The 21,471-nt window shown below is 39.6% G+C and overlaps 1 protein-coding gene across 2 annotated transcripts in view; it reads left to right on the top strand.

The window, feature by feature from the left end:
- The window catches only part of NIPAL2 (NIPA like domain containing 2), a 73,429-nt gene that overhangs the window by 44,065 nt on the left and 7,893 nt on the right, over positions 1-21,471 (top strand). For both annotated transcript variants that reach the window (XM_082674772.1, XM_082674773.1), the window contains exons 5-7: positions 5,498-5,619; positions 14,495-14,591; positions 19,874-20,009. In XM_082674772.1, the coding sequence (XP_082530898.1) occupies positions 5,498-5,619; positions 14,495-14,591; positions 19,874-20,009 (355 nt within the window). The remainder of the gene's footprint in view (positions 1-5,497; positions 5,620-14,494; positions 14,592-19,873; positions 20,010-21,471) is intronic.

Here is a 21,471-nt window from a genome sequence, read left to right on the forward strand (position 1 = left end):
TACCTAGAAATGAGGACACTGCATCGCAGAGGGATAAACAACTTGCCTGGGCCCTTCCAGCTAACGGTAGCAGTGAAATTTGAATTCTGTGGAGCTGGTCTCAGCTTGGATTAGACTTCTCCTATCCAGGTCTTGACCTGACAGTTAACCATTTCCCTGGGCCAAGGGCATGTCAAGTGCTGCTTTCTTTCCTTTAGGATCTTATACTTCCAGAGTACTCCTTTGGTCAAATGGGCCAACAAAAGGTAAACTAGCAAGTTTCCTAAGTCAGAAATCTGCGCCTTTCAAAAGAGGGAATATTTGTGGCTTTATTGAAATAAAAATAACAGGAACTGATGTTTCATGCCGCTTTTAGAAAAAGGTGGGATGCAAATATGTTTTACAGAAATTTATTGAAGGACTTGCTAATGGCTACCTTCGACACTTTTAAACACTTAACGTTAATGTGCACGTGACTCATGAAGCAGAGAGTAAATCACACAGAAAAATAAAAATGACACCAAAGAAACAAGAAAATGACAGGTAGCAGCTATCCAGAACTGCCTTTGTAAATGTCGGAAGCTGCTGAAATTAAAATTATTAAGAAGAAAGAATGTATGACCTCCTGAGCTGCCACGGAGTTACTCACTAGTCTTGCAGTGACATGAGGTACAGATGAGATAATACGTGTGAAAAAGTACTTTGAAGGGATAATTGGAAAACCGTCAGTCATTTTATTTGTTTTTAAGGAGTTTTGGAATGCAGTGAAGATCTACATTGGTGGAAATGGGCACAGTATGCAAATGTGGAAGCAGATGTGAAACAGGGAGGGATGTGTCAGGATGTGAAACAGAGACCATATTGGAAATAAGACTGCCTCCACAAAATGGAATACTATGCAGACTCTGAAAGAATGAGGCCGCCCTACATATAATGATGTGAAACATTCTCCAAAGATGTTCTGTTAAGTAGAAAAAAAGCAAGATACAGAAAAGTGTGTATAATATGCTATTATCATTTGCATAAAAAATCAAAACACATGCACTCTCACACACACCTGCCTAAAACATCTCTGAAAAGAAAACCTCAAGAACCAGCAGCAGTAGCTAACTTTGAGGAGGGGACCTAGTGAGCCCCAAGGGTGTGAGAGAGATTTAACTTTTCACTGATCCCTCTTGTGTGGCTTTAGAATTTTTTACCATACGCGTGTGTTACCCATTCAAAACTAAATGTTCTAAAAAGGAAATTTAATTGACACTAGATACAGTTAGATGAGATAAAGAAATGACTGGCAGAGGAACTCAGTATAGATAAGAAATCTGGATTTCACAAAAGTAAATTGGAAGTCTCTGAGACTTTGAAATTGTATTCAATGTGTTTATTCTACTTTACTATACCAAGTTTAGAAAAGTGGTTTTTTAAATCCCTTCTTCCTAGAAATGTAATATTGAACAATTATCTTATAAGATCTTTTTTTTTTAATATCTTTACTGGAGTATAATTGCTTTACAATGCTGTGTTAGTTTCTGCTTTATAACAAAGTGAATCAGTTATACATATACATATGTTCCCATATCTCTTCCCTCTTGCGTCTCCTTCCCTCCCACCCTCCCTATCCCACCCTTCTAGGTGGTCACAAAGCACCAAGCTGATCTCCCTGTGCTATGCGGCTGCTTCCCATTAGCTATTTTACATTTGGTAGTGTATATATGTCCATGCCACTCTCTCACTTTGTCACAGCTTACCCGTCCCCCTCCCCATATCCTCAAGTCCATTCTCTAGTAGGTCTGTGTCTTTATTCCTGTCTTACCCCTAGGTTCTACATGACTTTTTTTTTTCTTAACTTCCATATATATGTGTTAGCATACGGTATTTGTTTTTCTCTTTCTGACTTACTTAACTCTGTATGACAGACTCTAGGTCCATTCACCTCATTACAAATAGCTCAATTTCGTTTCTTTTTATGGCTGAGTAATATTCCATTGTATATATGTGCCACATCTTCTTTATCCATTCATCCAATGATGGACACTTAGGTTGTTTCCATGTCCTGGCTATTGTAAATAGAGCTGCAATGAACATTTTGGTACATGACTCTTTTTGAATTATGGCTTTCTCAGGGTATATGCCCAGTAGTGGGATTGCTGGGTCATATGGTAATTCTATTTTTAGTTTTTTAAGGAACCTCCATACTGTTCTCCATAGTGGCTGGACCAATTCACATTCCCACCAACAGTGCAAGAGTGTTCCCTTTTCTCCACACCCTCTCCAGCATTTATTGTTTCTAGATTTTTTGATGATGACCATTCTGACTGGTGTGAGGTGATATCTCATTGTAGTTTTGATTTGCATTTCTCTAATGATTAATGATGTTGAGCATTCTTTCATGTGTTTGTTGGCAGCCCGTATATCTTCTTTGGAGAAATGTCTATTTACGTCTTCTGCCCATTTTTGGATTGGGTTGTTTGTTTTTTTGTTATTGAGCTGCATGAGCTGCTTGTAAACTTTGGAGATTAATCCTTTGTCAGTTGCTTCATTTGCAAATATTATCTCCCATTCTGAGGTTTGTCTTTTGGTCTTGTTTATGGTTTCCTTTGCTGTGCAAAAGCTTTGAAGTTTCATTAGATCCCATTTGTTTATTTTTGTTTTTATTTCCATTTCTCTAGGAGGTGGGTCAAAAAGGATTTTGCTGTGATTTATGTCATAAAGTGTTCTGCCTATGTTTTCCTCTAAGAGTTTGATAGTGTCTGGCCTTACATTTAGGTCTTTAATCCATTTTGAGCTTATTTTTGTGTATGGTGTTAGGGAGTGATCTAATCTCATACTTTTACATGTACCTGTCCAGTTTTCCCAGCACCACTTATTGAAGAGGCTGTCCTTTCTCCACTGTATATTCTTGCCTCCTTTATCAAAGATAAGGTGACCATGTGTGTGTGGGTTTATCTCTGGGCTTTCTATCCTGTTCCATTGATGTATCTTTCTGTTTTTGTGCCAGTACCATACTGTCTTGATTACTGTAGCTTTGTACTATAGTCTGAGGTCAGGGAGCCTGATTCCTCCAGCTCCATTTTTCGTTCTCAAGATTGCTTTGGCTATTTGGGGTCTTTTGTGTTTCCATACAAATTGTGAAATTTTTTGTTCTAGTTCTGTGAAAAATGCCAGTGATAGTTTGATAGGGATTGCATTGAATCTGTAGATTGCTTTGGATAGTAGAGTCATTTTCACAATGCTGATTCTTCCAAATGAAGAACATGGTATATCTCTCCATCTATTTGTATCATCTTTAATTTTTTTCATCAGTGTCTTATAGTTTTCTGCATACAGGTCTTTTGTCTCCTTAGGTAGGTTTATTCCTAGATATTTTATTCTTTTTGTTGCAATGGTAAATGGGAGTGTTTTCTTGATTTCACTTTCAGATTTTTCATCATTAGTGTATTGGAATGCCAGAGATTTCTGTGCATTAATTTTGTATCCTGCTACTTTACCAAATTCATTGATTAGCTCTAGCAGTTTTCTGGTAGCATATTTAGGATTCTCCTTGTATAGTATCATGTCATCTGCAAACAGTGACAGCTTTACTTCTTCTTTGGATTCCTTTTATTTCCTTTTCTTCTCTGATTGCTGTGGCTAAAACTTCCAAAACTATGTTGAATAAGAGTGGTGAGAGTGGGCAACCTTGTCTTGTTCCTGATCTTAGAGGAAATGCTTTCAGTTTTTCACCATCGAGGACGATGTTGGCTGTGGGTTTGTCATATATGGCCTTTATTATGTTGAGGAAAGTTCCCTCTATGCCTACTTTCTGGAGGGTTTTTATCATAAATGGGTGTTGAATTTTGTCGAAAGCTTTCTCTGCATCTATTGAGATAACCATATGGTTTTTCTCCTTCAGTTTGTTAATATGGTGTATCACATTGATTGATTTGCGTATATTGAAGAATCCTTGCATTCCTGGAATAAATCCCACTTGATCATGGTGTATGATCCTCTTAATGTGCTGTTGGATTCTGTTTGCTAGTACTTTGTTGAGGATTTTTGCATCTATGTTCATCAGTGATATTGGCCTGTAGTTTTCTTTCTTTGTGACATCCTGTCTGGTTTTGGTATCAGGGTGATGGTGGCCTCGTAGAATGAGTTTGGGAGTGTTCCTCCCTCTGCTGTATTTTGGAAGAGTTTGAGAAGGATAGGTGTTAGCTCTTCTCTAAATTCTTTTTTTTTTTTTCCTAAGAAAGGACAGAGCTGACCAATAATTTTTTCCAGGTTCTTATGTACGGTGTTTATTATTTTCCTTTCATTGAAATGCTTAATAATGTATATTGTTTTCTTTTTAAAAATTCTCATTAGAAAATACCTTTTAAAATTGTGTATATGATTTCTGTATTCACAAAGTATTACAGTATAAATTGTTGCATTAGAGTAAGCTTATTTTATAGGTCCTACAATACCATGAATAGCTATTGTCCAGCTTGTGTAAAAAATCAAATGAATTCTCAGAAACTAGAGTTCAAAACTCTAAGTCATTTGGTTAAGAGCAACAGGAAATTGATGTCTTCAAATTGTGAGATTTTATAGACACACCAAATTGTTTCAGGTTGGAGTGAATGCTGGTTGTAAATTATATACACAACAATGCTGACCTCAATGGTGAAACAGGTTGAATTATGTTTTCATGTGTGCTATCTGAAAAATGCTACATAAACCATTTTTTCTCAGGCTGCTAATTATTAATAAATAAGCAGTTTTCCGTGTTATTTGGAAAGGCAAGTCCCCTTCTTCTGTGGCCACTCCTCCCCCACACATTCCCTTCCTCCATTATTACAGTATAAGTAACGTTAAGGTGATGACAGTAACACATTCCTACATAGGTTTATTGTGTGGTATTTTACCAAGCTATCCCTGGAATTCTAGACTTTAAATTGGATCAAATAAATCTTACAGCAGAGTCATCTTTCACCTCCGTTATTTCTGCTAAAAGGACTCCAATAAATGGCAATGATTAAGGTATTCATTTACCAGAGTTTCAAAGTGTAAAATACCTAAGTTTGTGTGTGTAAAGGACCCAAAGATGACTAGGTGCAGAGTAGATCATCATCAGATGATGGATTTCCACCCTCTCTGGGCTCTGCCATCTAGATCTAGATGGATCTAGCTTCATCGTGCACTTACTGGTCCATGTGGAAACAAACAGCCAGGTTGGATGTGTTTTCATGTCTCCATATGCATGCGTTCTGATCTTCCCCATCTTTGAGGAAAGCTTCTCTGAAGAAGCCAGCATTCATCTGGAACAACAGAGAAAAATCAGAATTTATGTCCTACCGCATCCATTCCCTAGCCCTTATCCCCCTTTAAAGGTAATGCCGTTGGGTGAATGCATGATGCTATCTGGGGATGGTTTGATGAATCGTATTTTAATAGACATGGACCTTTACGAGTAATGCTTAGTCTATAGGTAATGTTTACATAAACAAAAAGGCTTAAATGTCCCTTTTCAACTTGTTTGTCTTTTCAATTTTATTTAAAGGTATGACACTGGCATTTGCAGGAACATATTTATTGGTGAACTTTGCTCCAAATATAACTCAGGATATCTCTGCAAGAACAGTACAGTATTCCTTTGTTGGCTGGCAGTTCATGACCTACGGGGTAAGAATTCTAAAAATTTTACTGTTACAGAGGCAATATTATCTAGACCACTGGTACACGCAGACGCTGGAAAATTAATATAATCTCTTCTTCTCAGCATTAATATCTCATTAAAATGTAAATATATTTGACCAGTACTAAAGTATTTCAAACACTAAATAAAAGCACCCCCATTTCCCAGGCATTCTGTCCTTGGGGGTGACCTATCACTGGAACAATTTCCACAATTTAATGGAATTTAATCCGGTAAATTCCAGAGCAACATATTTTAGGACAATTCAGAGTAAAAACAAACAAACAAAAAAACTCTTTTCCCAGGTCAAAGGAAAGTACCTGAAGACATATTTTACTTCACTGAATTTTATCCAAGATAGGTATTCCCTTCAAAAAACCTTTCTTTGAGACCAATGCAGTAGCCTGTCTTAGGAGAAGCAAACAGCGGGTAGGACAATACTGAGAGATGTGTAAAAGAGAGAACGGAATGAGCTGATGTAGAAATTGGAAGCCACTAATTGGGATATTTTATTTGATGCAATGGCTGTATCCGGTGGGTATAGAGCAGTGGTCCCCAAACTTTTTGGCACCAGGGGCCCGTTTCATGGAAGACAATTTTTCCATGGAGCGGGGGTGGGGGTGTGGTTCAGGCAGTAATGTGAGTGATGGGGAGCGATGGGGAGCGGCAGATGAACTCTCACGCCGCTCACCTCCTGCTGTGCAGACTGGTAGAGGTCTGAGGCCCGCGGGTTGGGGACCCCTGGTACAGAGAACGTGATTGAAATGGTTGGTATGTAACTTGTTACAGAAGTCAGTTTAGATTGGAGAATAAGAATATTCTAGGAAGGGCAGGCAGTAAGAAGAAAACTGGGATTGTCTAAATGAGCATTTAACCAAGAACCGAATTGGTAAAATATCAAGAGTTGTGAATTCAAGAAAAATAATCAAAGCACACAGAGTCAAACATTTTTAGGGTTAGAAGTGACCTCAAAAAACTATCTGGTCCAGTGCTCTGCCATTGAAACAGGTAAAATACTGTGATCCTGCTGTATACCTATTATTTAAACGTGTGACATTGGCATTTGCAGAGACACGGCGAGCTTTGCTGTCAGTGTGATGTAACTCAGGATATTACAGCAGGAACTGCGTGGTATTACACTATGGTGTGGCCCTTCCTAGTCGTTTGACAAGAATCCTGTATATTTTACCATCTCTGATATACAATTCTGACCACTGGGACACAAGTGTTTATAGGGCTTTTCTTTTTATAGTCTCTCACTGCACTTCTTTCTCTTACTCAACAGAGACACTCTGTTTACAAACATTCCTCATACTCTACACCCCCTTTAATAAACTATCCTATTTCCCTTCTAAACACCACCAAAGATTTATTCCCCTCCACTTTCTCAGCTCCTGATCACTCCTCACTCGTCCTAAGCTAGTAGACCCCTCCCCTCCACTTTCTCAGCTCCTGGTCACTCCTCACTCGTCCTAAGCTAGTAGCCCCCTCCCCACGAATTACCAAGTGGAATTGCTTTTTTTGGTCCTGATTCTTCTTGAGCCTTGTGCAGCACTTCCTGATGGTCCACTCTCTTCTCCTTGCATCTCTCTCTTCCCGGGCTTCCTTGGTTTGTTTTCCCTGTTTCTCTTCCTCCTCTCTGATCAGTCCATCCCAGGCTCTTGGTAGGTAACTCCTTCTCTTCTGCCATCCACTCTTTATCTATTTGTGCTACAAACTCGTCCAGGGTCTTTTAGGGTGATTTCATTGCCCACTCCACCACCATCATTCTTTAGAAAGACTTCCAAATCCAGACCTGCATCTCCTTCCCAGATCTCTTCTAAGCCGCAAAGCTGTGTTCTCATCTGTCTACTTATTACTCGTCCCTGCTTGGATGTTCCATAGATTTTGCAAAAGTAACATCTCAGAAACTGAACTCAATATCTTTTCCCCTAAACTCCCTCCTCTCTTAAATTGGAAGGTTCCCCTTACCCCTGCCCTCCATCAAACTTTAGGATTGGTCTTCCCAATTCAGAGTAGGTTTCCTCAGGTCTGTCATAATTTGTGTCTCCCCCTCCCCTATTTTATCTTCCTACTTGTCCACCATACCCAGTCCTTTAACTATTAAGGCTTTCATCAATCAAATCTAAGCACTAGAAGGGCTCATTGAGCATGTCATGATAGTCTAGACTTGATGTCCTACCCACACATTATTATTCTTTGCCTACAAGCAAAACAAATTCTTCATCCGGTAAGAAAAGGGTCACAGAGTCTGTGACCAGAAAATTAAAAGCCTGAGCTGAATCCTTTGGAGATTAAAGATGCATCAAGACTTATTTCCTGGAATAAACAGCATTGTTTGATGATGATGTATTTTATACCATTTTAACACCATAGAAAACATCTTTAAAGAACAAAACTACCTTTTTAAACCTTATAGTTCCACGCAAAAAGTACTATGAAATTAATTGCATTTTTCCACTTTCCAAAGTTAGCTCTTCATTCATTCATTTATTCACAATTCATTCAACTTATTAGCCACCTAGAATACAGAGGAGAATTCCTGAAGCAGGAATTTTATAGTCCTGGGAGAGAACCATATTCCTGTAAAATAATGAAAGTATATTTGAAAGTAAATGTTGCCAAAAATGTAAATAATTCCAGATATTTATAAGATAGCATAAAATAAACCTTTAATAAAGTCACATTTGGATAGCACTATTGGCATTAGACTCTTAGGGGAATAGATCTATATTATCTTAGTTTATCTCAGTTTGGAATTTAATCCATTATATGTTGCATCTCTAAAGGCTCTAGAAGTTATCAATTACATACTAAGATCTTGAGCTGAAGTTTGGTTTAAATCTGTTAAACATCTACATAATTAATATTTAATCCTTCAACGTGGCAGAGTCTGTGCTTTTTCTGCAAACCATAATTGCAAAGATCATAATTACAGTAATTAAGACGATTCTTTGAAGTATGTTCATCTAACAGTTTTTGTATTACACCAAGTATAAATGCAACACCTGAACTGCCTTTCGGGACTGATCAAATAACTAATAAAATGAATAAAAATATTTTAAGTCTGAATAAATTTTACATATCTCAAAAGGGGATTGTAAAGTCATATTACGGACTAGTTAATAGCATCTCCTTGTATCATGTGTTGACCTGTCCCAGGTCAATATCCATTTTCCCTTTAAGGCTTCCATGAAGTCAGAGCCTCAGAAACAAGGCCCGGGAGCCTACCCTCTGAGCTGGGACTCTTTTGGGCAGGAAGACGATTTGAGGAGCCTGGTGTCTACTGGCCAGAGAGGAATGAAGTGTCCTTTGCTCACCCACTAAAACAGACTTTCCCACCTGCTGTTTGCCAAAAAGCAAAGAGCAATCAAGTTTGCAAGGTCAAACTAGCTTGGAGAGAGGCTATGAAACATACATGACCCCCTGAGAAATTCATCTTCTCCACCAGCAAGTTAAAAACTAGAAGTCCTTTAGGAAAGAGACAGGCTTAACCTTGTGAATCCTGCCCTGCCCAGACTTATATGACCACGAGGCCCTTTTCTTGAAGGGCCTTTTGTTGAGGAGCAGCTATTAATGCCTCTGCAGAACCCGCATGAGGGAACGTGGCTCTGAGCCTCAGTTAATTCGTGTTCTTTGGCAGGCTTGACTGTGGCTGTTTTGCCCACCCAGATTTCCCCATAGACGATTCAGATGGAAACCTCTCTTGTGAACATAGAATCCTTCACAAAATAATCTGCATCATGCTCATTTCCTCTCCACGAGACCAAAAATTAAATCAGCCGAAGCAGGGACCCAGCCTGTCGATTGGTGTAATTCTCTACCCCGAAGCAGATGATTAAGTTGGCCTTTCTGGCAAAAGCTGCTTCAACAACCCACCAGCGGGTGTTAAAACCTGAAGGGAGAAAACTATGTGCGTACAAAGCCTCCATGTCTGTTGCACGAGGTTCATCTGCTTTGTTGTCTGAATGGAAGTAGCCACTCGCAGGTCTGCGCTAGGATACACTTTGCGGCCGCGGTAGCCAACCTCACCGAGCAGTCTGAGCCTTATGCCCACTCCGACCACGGTCTGTCTTTCATCTACGCAACAGCCCTAGATATTGGCAGATGGAGAAGCTGAGTTAGGGAGGTTCAGTAACTTGTCCAAGGTCACTTAAATACTAAGTGGCAGAGCCAGAATTCAAAACCGGGTCATCCACTTCTGGGGTGCACATTCCAGTTCATTTCCCCACACAGCTCTCCAAGCAGAATTAATACAAGCTGACCTCCGAGTATCAGACCTTTGTCCAGGCTTGGCCTCAGAGAGAACCTTTGCAGAGGTCATTTCTTTTGGACAAGGCAGCTATATCAAAGGCTATACTTTCAGAATGAACTCGGTGAGAGAAAAGGAGGTGAACACAGGCTCAGATTCTGGTAGTAAGACTAGGGTTTCCAGTGATGACATTTTGTGTATCTCTTTTGTCACATCATCCCATGGACTGCCAGTGCCCTTTTTACCACTGAAAACAGGGTGATGCGTGCCTTTAAATCAAATTGGAGGATGAATCCAGAGAACCCAGAATAATTCAGAAAACTCATCCTGAAAATTTTGTTCCTCTGGAAAGACTTTAGGTACCCAAACCTGAATTAGTTTCCTATTGTTTCCATAACAAATTGTCACAAACTTAGTGGCTTAAAACAACACAAATTAACTTTCTTGCAGTTCTGAAGGTCAGAAGTCCAACACAGGTCTCATGGACGAAACTCAAGGTATTGGCAGAGCCGTATTCCTTGAGAGCGCCCCTTGGGGAGAATCTGTTTCCTTGCCGTTTCCAGCTTCTAGAGGCAGCCAGCATTCCTTGACTTGGGTCTTTCTCATGTTACATCTCTCTTTGACCACAGCTGGGAAGGTTCTCTGCTTTTAAGGACCCTTGTGACTACACTGGGCCCACTCGGATAATCCAGGATAATCTCCGCATCTCAGGGTCCATAGCCTTAATCACATCTGCAAAGCCCCTTTGCTGTGTAAAGTAATGTACACACAAGTTCCAGAGTTTAGGACGTGGACATCTTGGGGTGGGAGAGGGGGCATAATTCTGCCTTCCAGAGCTGTACCACTTAACCCTTCTGAGCCTTGGTTTCCCCATCTGTAAAATGAGGACAGTAATAGTGCCCACCTCCTGAGGTTGTTGTGAGGATTCAATGAATTAGTACAAGTAAAGCATGTGGCAAGCATGCACTAGGTGCTGTTATTATTTCTGGCCTCTGAGATCGCAATCAGCAAAGCAGCCTCTTCCTGGGTCGCAACAACCTGCAGAGGTCACAGCTTCTTTGATATTGATTTTTTCAGAGAGGAGAGAAAATGTTACTAGAAAAGAAAAAATTAACATTAACTCATGCTGCTTGAATATTTTATTCCCGGGAGCTCTGTGATCTCTTGCCACAGGACAGAACCCAGGGCAACGGCAGTCGTTCTGTGAATAATAGGAACTCATGTTTTATAGATCTGAAGCCACAGAGATAGAGTTTGTAAAAAAAAAAGTCATACATGATTTTCAAAACTTATAACTACCATCATCCCCCCAAAACATGTTAATAATTGGCATGCTAACAGATTTAGCTAACATGCTCTGTACCTTAGTGCAGGAAAAACTTCCTTCCCTCCAGCCACAAATAACAGCGGTCCCGAAAGGTGCTGGGAGCTGTCTGTAATTGTATCACATGAGAAATGGACAACTGTGGTGGAGGGGAGACCAAGCCGAGAGGGATGTTTCGGTTTCGATGGCAGCTTTCAGGAAAGCAAAGAGAGAGGAGTTGAATAGCTTTTGTAGCACGACTTGATTAAATTAAAGGTCTGGCAAATAAGTGCTATAAGGAAGAGTTAAAACGATTGGTTTAATTTGCCAGGAAAAGAAAAGACTAAGGGATGAGTTAATCTTCCGTATTAGATGAAAAGGTTTTTAAATGAGGAAGATATGGTCCTGCTGCTTTCCATGCCCACAGAGGATTAAAGGGAGAAACACACCAACAAGCAAAAGCTTGAGTTAGAACAGAAGAGACATGTTTATTTAGGGCTCCATAAGTAAAATGCAGCCCTGAAAGTAGTGAAGTCCCTAAATCTAGTCATTTTTAAGAAAAAAATTAATGCTGGTATTTTCACTTGTCCAATGTAAACATTCATACTTATGATTTCAGTCCAGAGATACTGTCTCTTTGTGGGGGGAGGGAAAAAAAGCTATGCTTCAGGTTATCTTAAGGACTACAAAAAAGAAAAAAAAGCTAAAACAAAAATAAAATTGAGAACTCAAAATTATACTAATTTTCTTAAAGGCAGGAAAATTTTAGACATTCAGTCAATTAATACTTATTGAACACTCAATTTATTAGACATTAGGCTTGTTTTTTGGCAAGTGGTTCATAATAAATATGAGGTGTAATTTACTCATTAATTCGAAAAATACTTATTGAGTGACCAACTGTATTCCAGGCACGGGACGCAGAAAAGGTCCCTGTTCTCATAGAGCAGATGTGCTAGTGGGAAACAGACAAGAAACACGTAACCACACGAACAGGTCATGATAAAATACTCTACAGTAGCCGCCCGAAGTCGGGGCTGTGATAGGATGACTGGGTGGCTCTGTGAGATCAGAACGATCTGGGAAGATCTCTCCGGGGAGCTGAGTGACTAGGAGTCATTGTGCAAACAATAGCTCAGGGAAAGAGCATTCCAGGCAGGGCAAACTCTTAGTGCAAAGGCCCCAAAACTGAGCAATCTGAGGACCTCAAAGGACTCAGTGGGGTGGCAGGGGTTGGCGGGGAGGGGTAGGCCATTTGTGGCTGGTGCAGGTTGGACCATCCAGGAGCCAGCCGTACAAGATGATGAGGTCCCAGAAGTTAACTGGGGCTTTGTAATGAAGGAGGGAGTGTGGCGCTTATTCTTAACGTGCTGGGACGTTTAAGCAAAGGAATGACTAGATCTAATTTCTATTTTTACTACATGTATCATCCTGGATGAATCTCATAAACATAATGCACAGTGAAAAAAAAGTAAGCGAGTGAAAGCAAGTATAATTCCACTTGTATAAGGAACAAGTGTGCAAAAATAAACGGCGTCATTTGGGGATACATAGAAATGTGATAAGGTATAAAGAAAATGAATGGAAAACTCAAGGTAGCGGTTCCTGGGGAGGTTGCAGGAGGAGGGGAGTGCAATTGGGAACGAGAGACTTCACAGGGATTGATGGGCTCTGTTTCTCAGGTTGAGTAGAGGGCACAATGGTACTTGTCACATTACTGTAAATACCTGATATGTATATTCATATATACTCTCTATGAATGAAATAGTTCATTATCCAAATCGTATTTTTTTTTTTTTATTTGCGGTACGCGGGCCTCTCACTGTTGTGGCCTCTCTTGCTGCGGAGCATAGGCTCCGGACGCGCAGGCTCAGCGGCCATGGCTCACGGGCCCAGCTACTCCGCGGCATGTGGGATCTTCCTGGACCAGGGCACAAACCCGTATCCCCTGCATCGGCAGGCGGACTCTCAACCACTGCGCCACCAGGGAAGCCCCCAAATTGTATTTTTAAATGACTCCTCTTGCTGCTGAATGTCTGGATTGTAAAGAGGCAAGAGTCAAATCAGAGACAAAGTAGAAGCTGTTGCAGTAGTCAGAGAGGGTGGCGAGGAATGAGGGAAAAGGAGGAGTTTTCAGTTTGTGCAGCAGGGCATGTGGTGATGCCATCTCCTGACAGGGTGGAGGCCCAGGAGGAACAGGTAGGGAAGGTAGGCCACCAAGAATTAAGTGTTGGGGACTGCCCTGGTGGCGCAGTGGTTAAGAATCCGCCTGCCAATGCAGGGGACACAGGTTCAATCCCTGGTCCAGGAAGATCCCACATGCCACAGAGCAACTAAGCCCGTGGCCACAACTACTGAAGCCTGCACACCTAGAGCCTGTGCTCCACAACAAGAGAAGCCACCACAATGAGAAGCCCGTGCACCGCAAGGAAGAGTAACCCCCACTCGCCAAAAGTAAAGAAAGCCCACGTGCAGCAATGAAGACCCAACGCAGCCAAAAAATAAATAAATAAAGAGTTAAGTGTTGGGACTTCCCTGGCAGTCCAGTGTTTAAGACTCTGTGCTTCCACTGCAGGGGACACAGGTTCGATCCCTGGTCGGGGAACTAATATCCTGCATGCCACACAATGCGGCCAAAAACAAAAAAGAGTTAAGTGTTGCCCATATTCGTGTGTTATGGCTGTTAAACATGCATGTCAGACTTCTCTGGTGGCCCAGTGGTTAAGAATCTGCCTGCCAATGCAAGGGACACCGGTTTGAGCCCTGGTCCGGGAAGATCCCACATGCTGTGGAACAACTAAGCCTGTGGGCCACAACTACTAAGCCTGTGCTCTAGAGCCCGTGAGCCACAACTACTGAGCCCGCATGCCACAACTACTGAAGCCTGCATGCCTAGAGCCCATGCTCCGCAACAAGAGAAGACACCACAGTGAGAAGCCCGTGCACCACAACTAGAGAAAGCCCATGTGCAGCAAAGACCCAACGCAGCCAAAAGAAAAAAAAAAGAAAAAAAAAGCATGTGAAAATGTCTGGTAGACAACTGGATAAATGAGACTGGAGTTGGGAGGTCAGGACTGGAGGTCTAGATTTGGGCATCATTGCCATGTAGGTGATGTTAGAACTCTAGGTCTGGATCACTAAGGCTCCTTATGCTGTTCTCATATATTTATAATTGTCCTTAGGAGCTCCAGTCATCCTCAACCCTCATCTGATAGTTGTTGCAAAATCAAAAAGAGAAGTGTGCCATTCTGAAGACTTCGGATAGAATAATTTACACTTTACTCTTTTTCATCTTTTTCATTTCTAGATTTTAGAAATACTCATTTTCTGCATTCTCCTATATTTCCATAAAAGGAAAGGAATGAAACACATTGTGATTCTGCTAACCCTCGTGGCACTTCTAGGTAAGGGTATTCTTTTGTTTTCTAATTATCTAATGTAGCCATGCTAAGTCATAAAAGAGTTTAAAGGAAAATATTTGAGCATTCTATTTTTTCTCATTGTTTCTGCTTTTCAATTCTGATCTATAGAAACTGAGTCTCAGTTACGCAAATTGTACTTTGCATGTCCATTGCTGCAATTGATATATGTTTAATTTTTAATATATTTAAGGATTTTTACTTCTTGATAATTTTATTTGCTCTCTGACAATTTGGGGATTTTTTTCTTAGTAAATAATTGAAGAATATTAAAAGAGAAACAAATGAATAAACCCAAATGAAACTTTTGTATCAGAAGTTATCTAGGCCTATCCTATTTACATTTAGAAAAAAAAAAAACTTTAAAACATGGCTAAGATGAAACAAATGTAAGCAGTATGATTTTTCTTGAATACATTTCTTTCATTCATTATTTAACTACCCGTTTCCTTTTTCTCCAGAGGCACCTTATAAGATTTGAAAACTGATGCTTACATAAGCCCTCTCTCTCTCTCTCTCTCTCTCTCTCTCTATATATATATATATATATATATTTTTTTTTTTTTTTCTGTACGCGGGCCTCCCACTGTTGTGGCCTCTCCCGTTGGCTCACGGGCCCAGCCGCTCCGCGGCATGTGGGATCCTCCCAGACTGGAGCACGAACCCGTGTCCCCTGCATCGGCAGGCGGACTCTCAACCACTGCGCCACCAGGGAAGCCCAGCCCTCTATATCTTTTTAAATCTATTCTCCCTCCCCACTCCTCTGTATCTCTCTCTCTCATACATACACACACACACACACACACACACACACACACACACACACACACACACATATATATACACATATATATATATCTCAACACTAGGAGATCTCACTAATCATTTGGGAAATTCCCTTTTCAAAAATTTATTTATAATTCTTTCTTTGCCTAAGATGACCCATCCATCACATGTTGTTAACTCTAACTTTGTACATTTGAGGCAGCTGCAGCTCCCATGTTCATGAGGTGCTGGAGGTTTCATTTCTTCATTTCATCAACTCTCCTTTGAATTGGAAGAGTTGCATTTGTGATAGTTACTTATAGAAACAAATTTACTCTAGAACATGTTCAGGTATGTGGTTAATCAAAAGAACAGAAAAGAAACTTTATATTTTTTTCTTCCAAATTACCAGGTAGGGAGAACAAAAGCAAACTAAGAGAAAAGATGCACATTATGTAGGAAAATATTGAAAATAAAGGAAATTTTAAATAGGAAAGTAAGATAACAGAATTAAGACCATACATATCAGCTTTGATCATAAATGTAAATGGGGTAAGTTTACCAAGTGAAAAATAAAGATTTCCAAATTGTACTTGAGAAAAATTCCCATATTGATTTTGAAAAAGATTCTGAAATTGGATTCAGCCAGTTTCCTCTGGTTCAGCTCTATAAGGGTTATTGAAACATCACCCTTTCTGACTGGCCTCTGCTGGTTGTGAAATATTTTGACTTCATACATCAATTTCATCTAAACAAGGTAACTCAGATTGAAAGTAAAAGAAAGCAGAAGGTCATTATATTACCATCTAAGTTAAAATCAAGGCAGAAGCAGTAAATGCAACAGAGGATCCTGGAGGCTCCCCTATTAGTATTTAGTTGCTAATCAGGGTAGGACTGGGGCTTGGAAGGAGGAGGCATCAGGGGACAGGGGCCCTCAGTAGACTGGGCAGCAGCTATTTCAGAAACTACATTAGCATAAATATAAGAGGAGTAGGAGACTTCTCTTAGCTCATGGAAATAAGGAGACAGAAAAATCTGTAAAATTAGAGAAACTGAATGCTTAATTTTGATCTGGCAGCTCTAAGGTTGAACTCTAAATCCAGAAAGCAGAGGATACACCTTCTTTCAAGTGCCTGTGTAACATTTACAAAGGCTGATCTTATAATTGGCCACAAAGAAATTTTTGATAAATTCCAGGAAGTTGAAATAGTACAGACCACATTTTCAGATCACAGTGAAATAAAAACAGAAAATAATAACAAAAATAGAACCACTAAAACCGTACCACCTGGGAATGTTAAACACTATGCTTAAACTGCAGCTGGGCCAAAGCAGAAACCACGATTTCATTACAGCATATATTTCTTAAATTATTATGAAAACACTTAATATTAAACCTATAGTTTATGACTAATGCTGTATTCAGAAGGAAATTCATTGCTTTAAATGTAAGTCAATTAAGTACTCAACTCAAGAAGTCAGGGGAAAAAAGCACAGAAATAAAGCTGAAGCAAGCAGAAAGGAACAATTAGTAAAGATAAAGGCAAAAATTAATGAAATAGAAGGCAGAAAAGCAATGGATCGATAAATAAACGCAAGAATCAGTTCTGAGGAAGAACTAGGAATAAACTGAGAAGGCTGACTTTTAAACATGGGTCAACATAATTCATGTTGGGCAAAAATCGTACTGTTAAAATGATGAAAGTAATACGTGTCTACTGCTGAGAATTAAGAAAACAGAGAAAGACAAAAAGAAACTATAAAATATTTTAATATAAAATATAAAAATTCATATAATTGAGCACTGCAGCATGATATTATGGGAGTGTGTCTGGTCCTCTGTAGAAGATAGTTTACCAATAGATTTCAGAAGAACAGTGGCTGTCAACACAGTAATTGCCCTTTAGGTGATTTTCCTACAGAAATTGGCAGAATGATATACAAAGATTTGTATTCAAGGATATTCATCACAGTTTCATTTTTAATACCAAAAAAATGGATACAATCAAAATATCTAAGAGTAAGGAGTTCCCAAAAGGCATTCCCATTCATACAAAGGCTTACTCTCCAGCCAGTAAAAATCATACTTTAGAAGAATAATTACTGGCATAGAAAATACTTAATGGTGATGGAAAATTGGTTCCTAAGTAGTATATACTGTATGATTCACATGTTATAATATATTTGTGCTTAGCGATAGAAAAATAACTACAAAGAGTCTCAAATGTTAAAAATGATTTGGGAGACTGCCCTGGTGGTGCAGTGGTTGAGAGTCCGCCTGCCGATGCAGGGAACGCGCGTTCGTGCCCCGATCCGGGAAGATCCCACATGCCGCGGAGCGGCTGGGCCCGTGAGCCATTGCCACTGAGCCTGCGCGTCCGGAGCCTGTGCTCCACAGCGGGAGGGGCCACAGCGGTGAGAGGACGCGTACCGCAGGAAAAAAAAAAAAAAAAAGATTTGGGGATTAGTGTTGAGATTACAGGTGATTTTTATTTTTCTTTCCAGACTTTTCTGCATTTTCCTTATTTTTGTAAATGGGCATGTATACATTTTATAGTTTAAAAAATGAGTTTAAAGTTTATTCATAATCCCATTGTCTAGAGATAGCCACTGATAGTATCTTGATGTAGTTTCTTCTAGCCATTTTTTCTGTGCATATGTTAAGTACTTTCTACTTTTATATCTACAGCATTAGAATGATACTGCATTACAATTTGGTATTCCCACCCATCCTCATTAACCACCCCCGCCCTCAAAAAAACTTGGTAGTACTCAACACCAGCTTAGAAATACAATAAACAGTGATTAATCAGGTGGTGATTGTGCGTGCTTTGAAAATATAGTGATTAACTCTAGCAACTGATAGTTGGTTTAGCTGTTTAATAAAGAATTCTAGTTTTGTCTTTGTTTTGTATTTAAGTAAATTTAACATCAGATGGTGGTTGAATTAGGTGGGCTTTGCAACCCTGAGGTTCTGAGGCGAAGGGAACAATGTGTTCAACTCTTACTCCGTGAATGATCTCTTTTGGAAACCTGGCTGTTCAGACCACAAGCCCATCACCACATCGTGCTCTAATTTCAAGCCAAGTGTTTAGGAGGAAATCAAGGTCCCTCAAGAGCTAACCTTATAAACTTAAACCATCAAGTGACATACATGTCTATAGATATTTTCCATTTCTAGATTAGCTAAAATATGACTATTTTCATAATCTATAGAAAATATGTAAAATGACCAAGTCAAAAAACATTTAAGGTGAAGAAGGGCCCAGCTGTAAGGGCCTCTTTGTTCAGATTGGGAGTTTGTTTTTAGAATTTATCACCTGGTCTCCTCTGTTAATTATGACTTTTAACAGAAAGAAAATGTCTAATTTGGAAGTGTGCCCTGGTAACCTTCAAGTCAAAGTATATTTTTATTTTTTAGAAAACTAGGCTTTTCCTAGTTGGCCATCACCTGCTATTTTAAACATTATATATATATATATATATATATATATATATATATATATATCCTTTTCAAAAGCTAAAAGGAATAAAGCTCAGATATATTATGACCAAGTAGATCAAAGATAGTATTTCTTCTTCACACTGCCTTTGACTTACAGATATTTGATTTCATGTAAAAATTAGTTTTTAACTTTCTGTGGGTTTCAGCTAAATTATGGAATTATATGCAACAGTAGTTTCAAGAGACCTAAGACAAAAAGAAAACACTCTCTTCTTCCTACAGAAACACTGTGTTTCCAGAAAATTCTTCCTTGCTTTCATTCTAACATAACCTTATCAAATCACTTTTCCCTCATTGCTGTTTGAAACATATGAGAAACTTGTTCTCATAGTGATAAATTCCTCTTTTAGCATAGAAAATAAACAGACATTGCTTATGTAAATCTTAGATTTAGGGTTGACTCTGAGAAATGAATACTCAGCTCTGTCCTGCTTACTATTAACGTCCTTGTCAAAAAATATTTTTAATGAAAACGTCTAGGCGTTTACTAACAAAAGGGCTCATATGTAGACTTAGTACAACTCTTAGTAAACTCACGGAGTGAGTTGCTTTTCACTTTCCAGTCTTCTCATCTATTCGGCTTTAAATTTTTTCGGTATAGTTTAATAGTTATTTTCCCATTAATGTCACATGGGCAATCTGCCTTTTCTTATCTCCTCCCTTCACTGTTTTCTTCCTTTCCCGTCTACTAGTAATTATAACCTCCACAGCATCCTTTCAACAGTGAGGGCTGGAAAATAAGCATCTTGCTCCAAAGATAAGCACTCAGTCACACAGCAGATCTTTAGCTGATTTAAGCAAATGGAAAGGCCACAGCTTGAGCAACAGGACTACTGCTTGGCTGGCATCACAACCTACCCTACACACCTCTCAGGGCAGTCTTCATTCTTAAAGCATAATAGGGGTATTTACTACTCTACCATGTAAAGTTAAGATACTTATTTGTAATTCTATCTCAGATATGTATTTTATTTGTGTTTTGTGTTTTCTTTTTCAGCCTCATTGACTGTTATTTCAGTAAAAGCCGTCTCAGGCATGATCGCTTTTTCTGTGACGGATAAAATGCAACTAACTTATCCCATCTTCTATATCATGTTTATCATCATGATAGCATCCTGTGTTTTCCAAGTCAAGTAAGTTAGCTCTTACATACTCACTGCCCTTTCAACATTCCTGTGCTTCTCTGAGCATTCATCTTTATTGGCCTCAGATGATAATTAAAATTAGATGCAACCGATTTCTAAGGGTGAGGGGTCTATGCTTATCCTCAGCCAATATCCCTGGCTTTATCCTTCACATCCAATAATAAGTTTTTACGAAGCATTGCCTTCATGTTTTGTGAGTTCTAAAGTGTGGCCATAATCCAGCTAAGTGCACTTTGATACTTTCCTGATGCTCTTCTGCTTGTAATTAATATCCATCGCACACAGGTTGTCATTAGCAATAAATCAAAGGGGCAGGTCCACATCCAGGATTTCATTCTAAATATAGGAAATACATGAACCCTTCACCTTCATTTCTTAGCTCATACTCATTAATTGCCCAGAGATGGACAAAACCAGACGTTTGGCCGGGAGGGAAATCCTTTCCCCAAAACTTTGCATCTTTAGCCAGAATTTTCCTTGCACCCACGGGATTGCAGAATGATTGTTTTCCATTTCTCTTGGGGCCTCACAGCGGTGATATGGAACATTTTTAATTTCTGCTCTTCTCTCCCCCCACCTCCATCTGCTCCAATCTCTTCCCCTCCATTTCACATCATGATTTTGCCTTTGCTGCTAGGTTCTCCTGAGTCCACCAGAAAGTTTTCTGTTTACCCCAAAATGCTATGCAGGAGCGCCAGCCCAGTGCCAGCCAGGAAGTCAAAGCCCAAATTTTGGAGGGGAGTGGTTCCTTCCTTAGGTGCTAGAAGTCAAGTCTAATTGTTACGGGTTGAATATGGACCCTGTTACAAGGAGTGTGTTACCGGAGAAATCCAATGTTCTGTCACTGTTTCATCTGTCATAAACAAACTGTTTCTTTTGTTTGTTTATAAGACCAAGTGTGGATCTAACACCTGAATCATGAAACTGCTTTGTTTCATCTCTCTTCTGAATTAATCGGTACAGTTACAATAGCTTTCAGAATTTACCGATTAGCATCATTATCTTTAAACTCTGCTTCACGAATTTAAAAGCCAGATACAACTGAAGGTAAACTACATTCCTATCACCCTTGTTTCAGTCCCTGCACCTCTCACCCTAGAACTGTGTGACCACACTAGAACTGTAGAACCATGGTTCTCAGCCCTGGCTTCCCATTACAATTCATTACCTGAGGAGGTTTGTTTGTACATATATGTATACATGCACATATATACTTACATGCCTGTGTACATGCATGTGTGTGTACATGCATGTACACATACACATAGAGGAACACTTGGGCTCTACTCACAAATTTTTTTTTTTCAATTGCTCTAGAATAGGACCTAAACACTAGTGCTTTTTAAAGTGCCCAGGTGATGTCAATGCAATGCACTGCTTCAGAAAAGGTCTAGTCCCTGACAGGGCTGCACGGTGCAGTTGTGGGAACCTGAACCATGTTGGCGGCCAA

Source organism: Grampus griseus (genome assembly GCF_964374135.1).
Source record: "Grampus griseus genome assembly, chromosome: 17".
Classification (NCBI taxonomy): domain Eukaryota; kingdom Metazoa; phylum Chordata; class Mammalia; order Artiodactyla; family Delphinidae; genus Grampus; species Grampus griseus.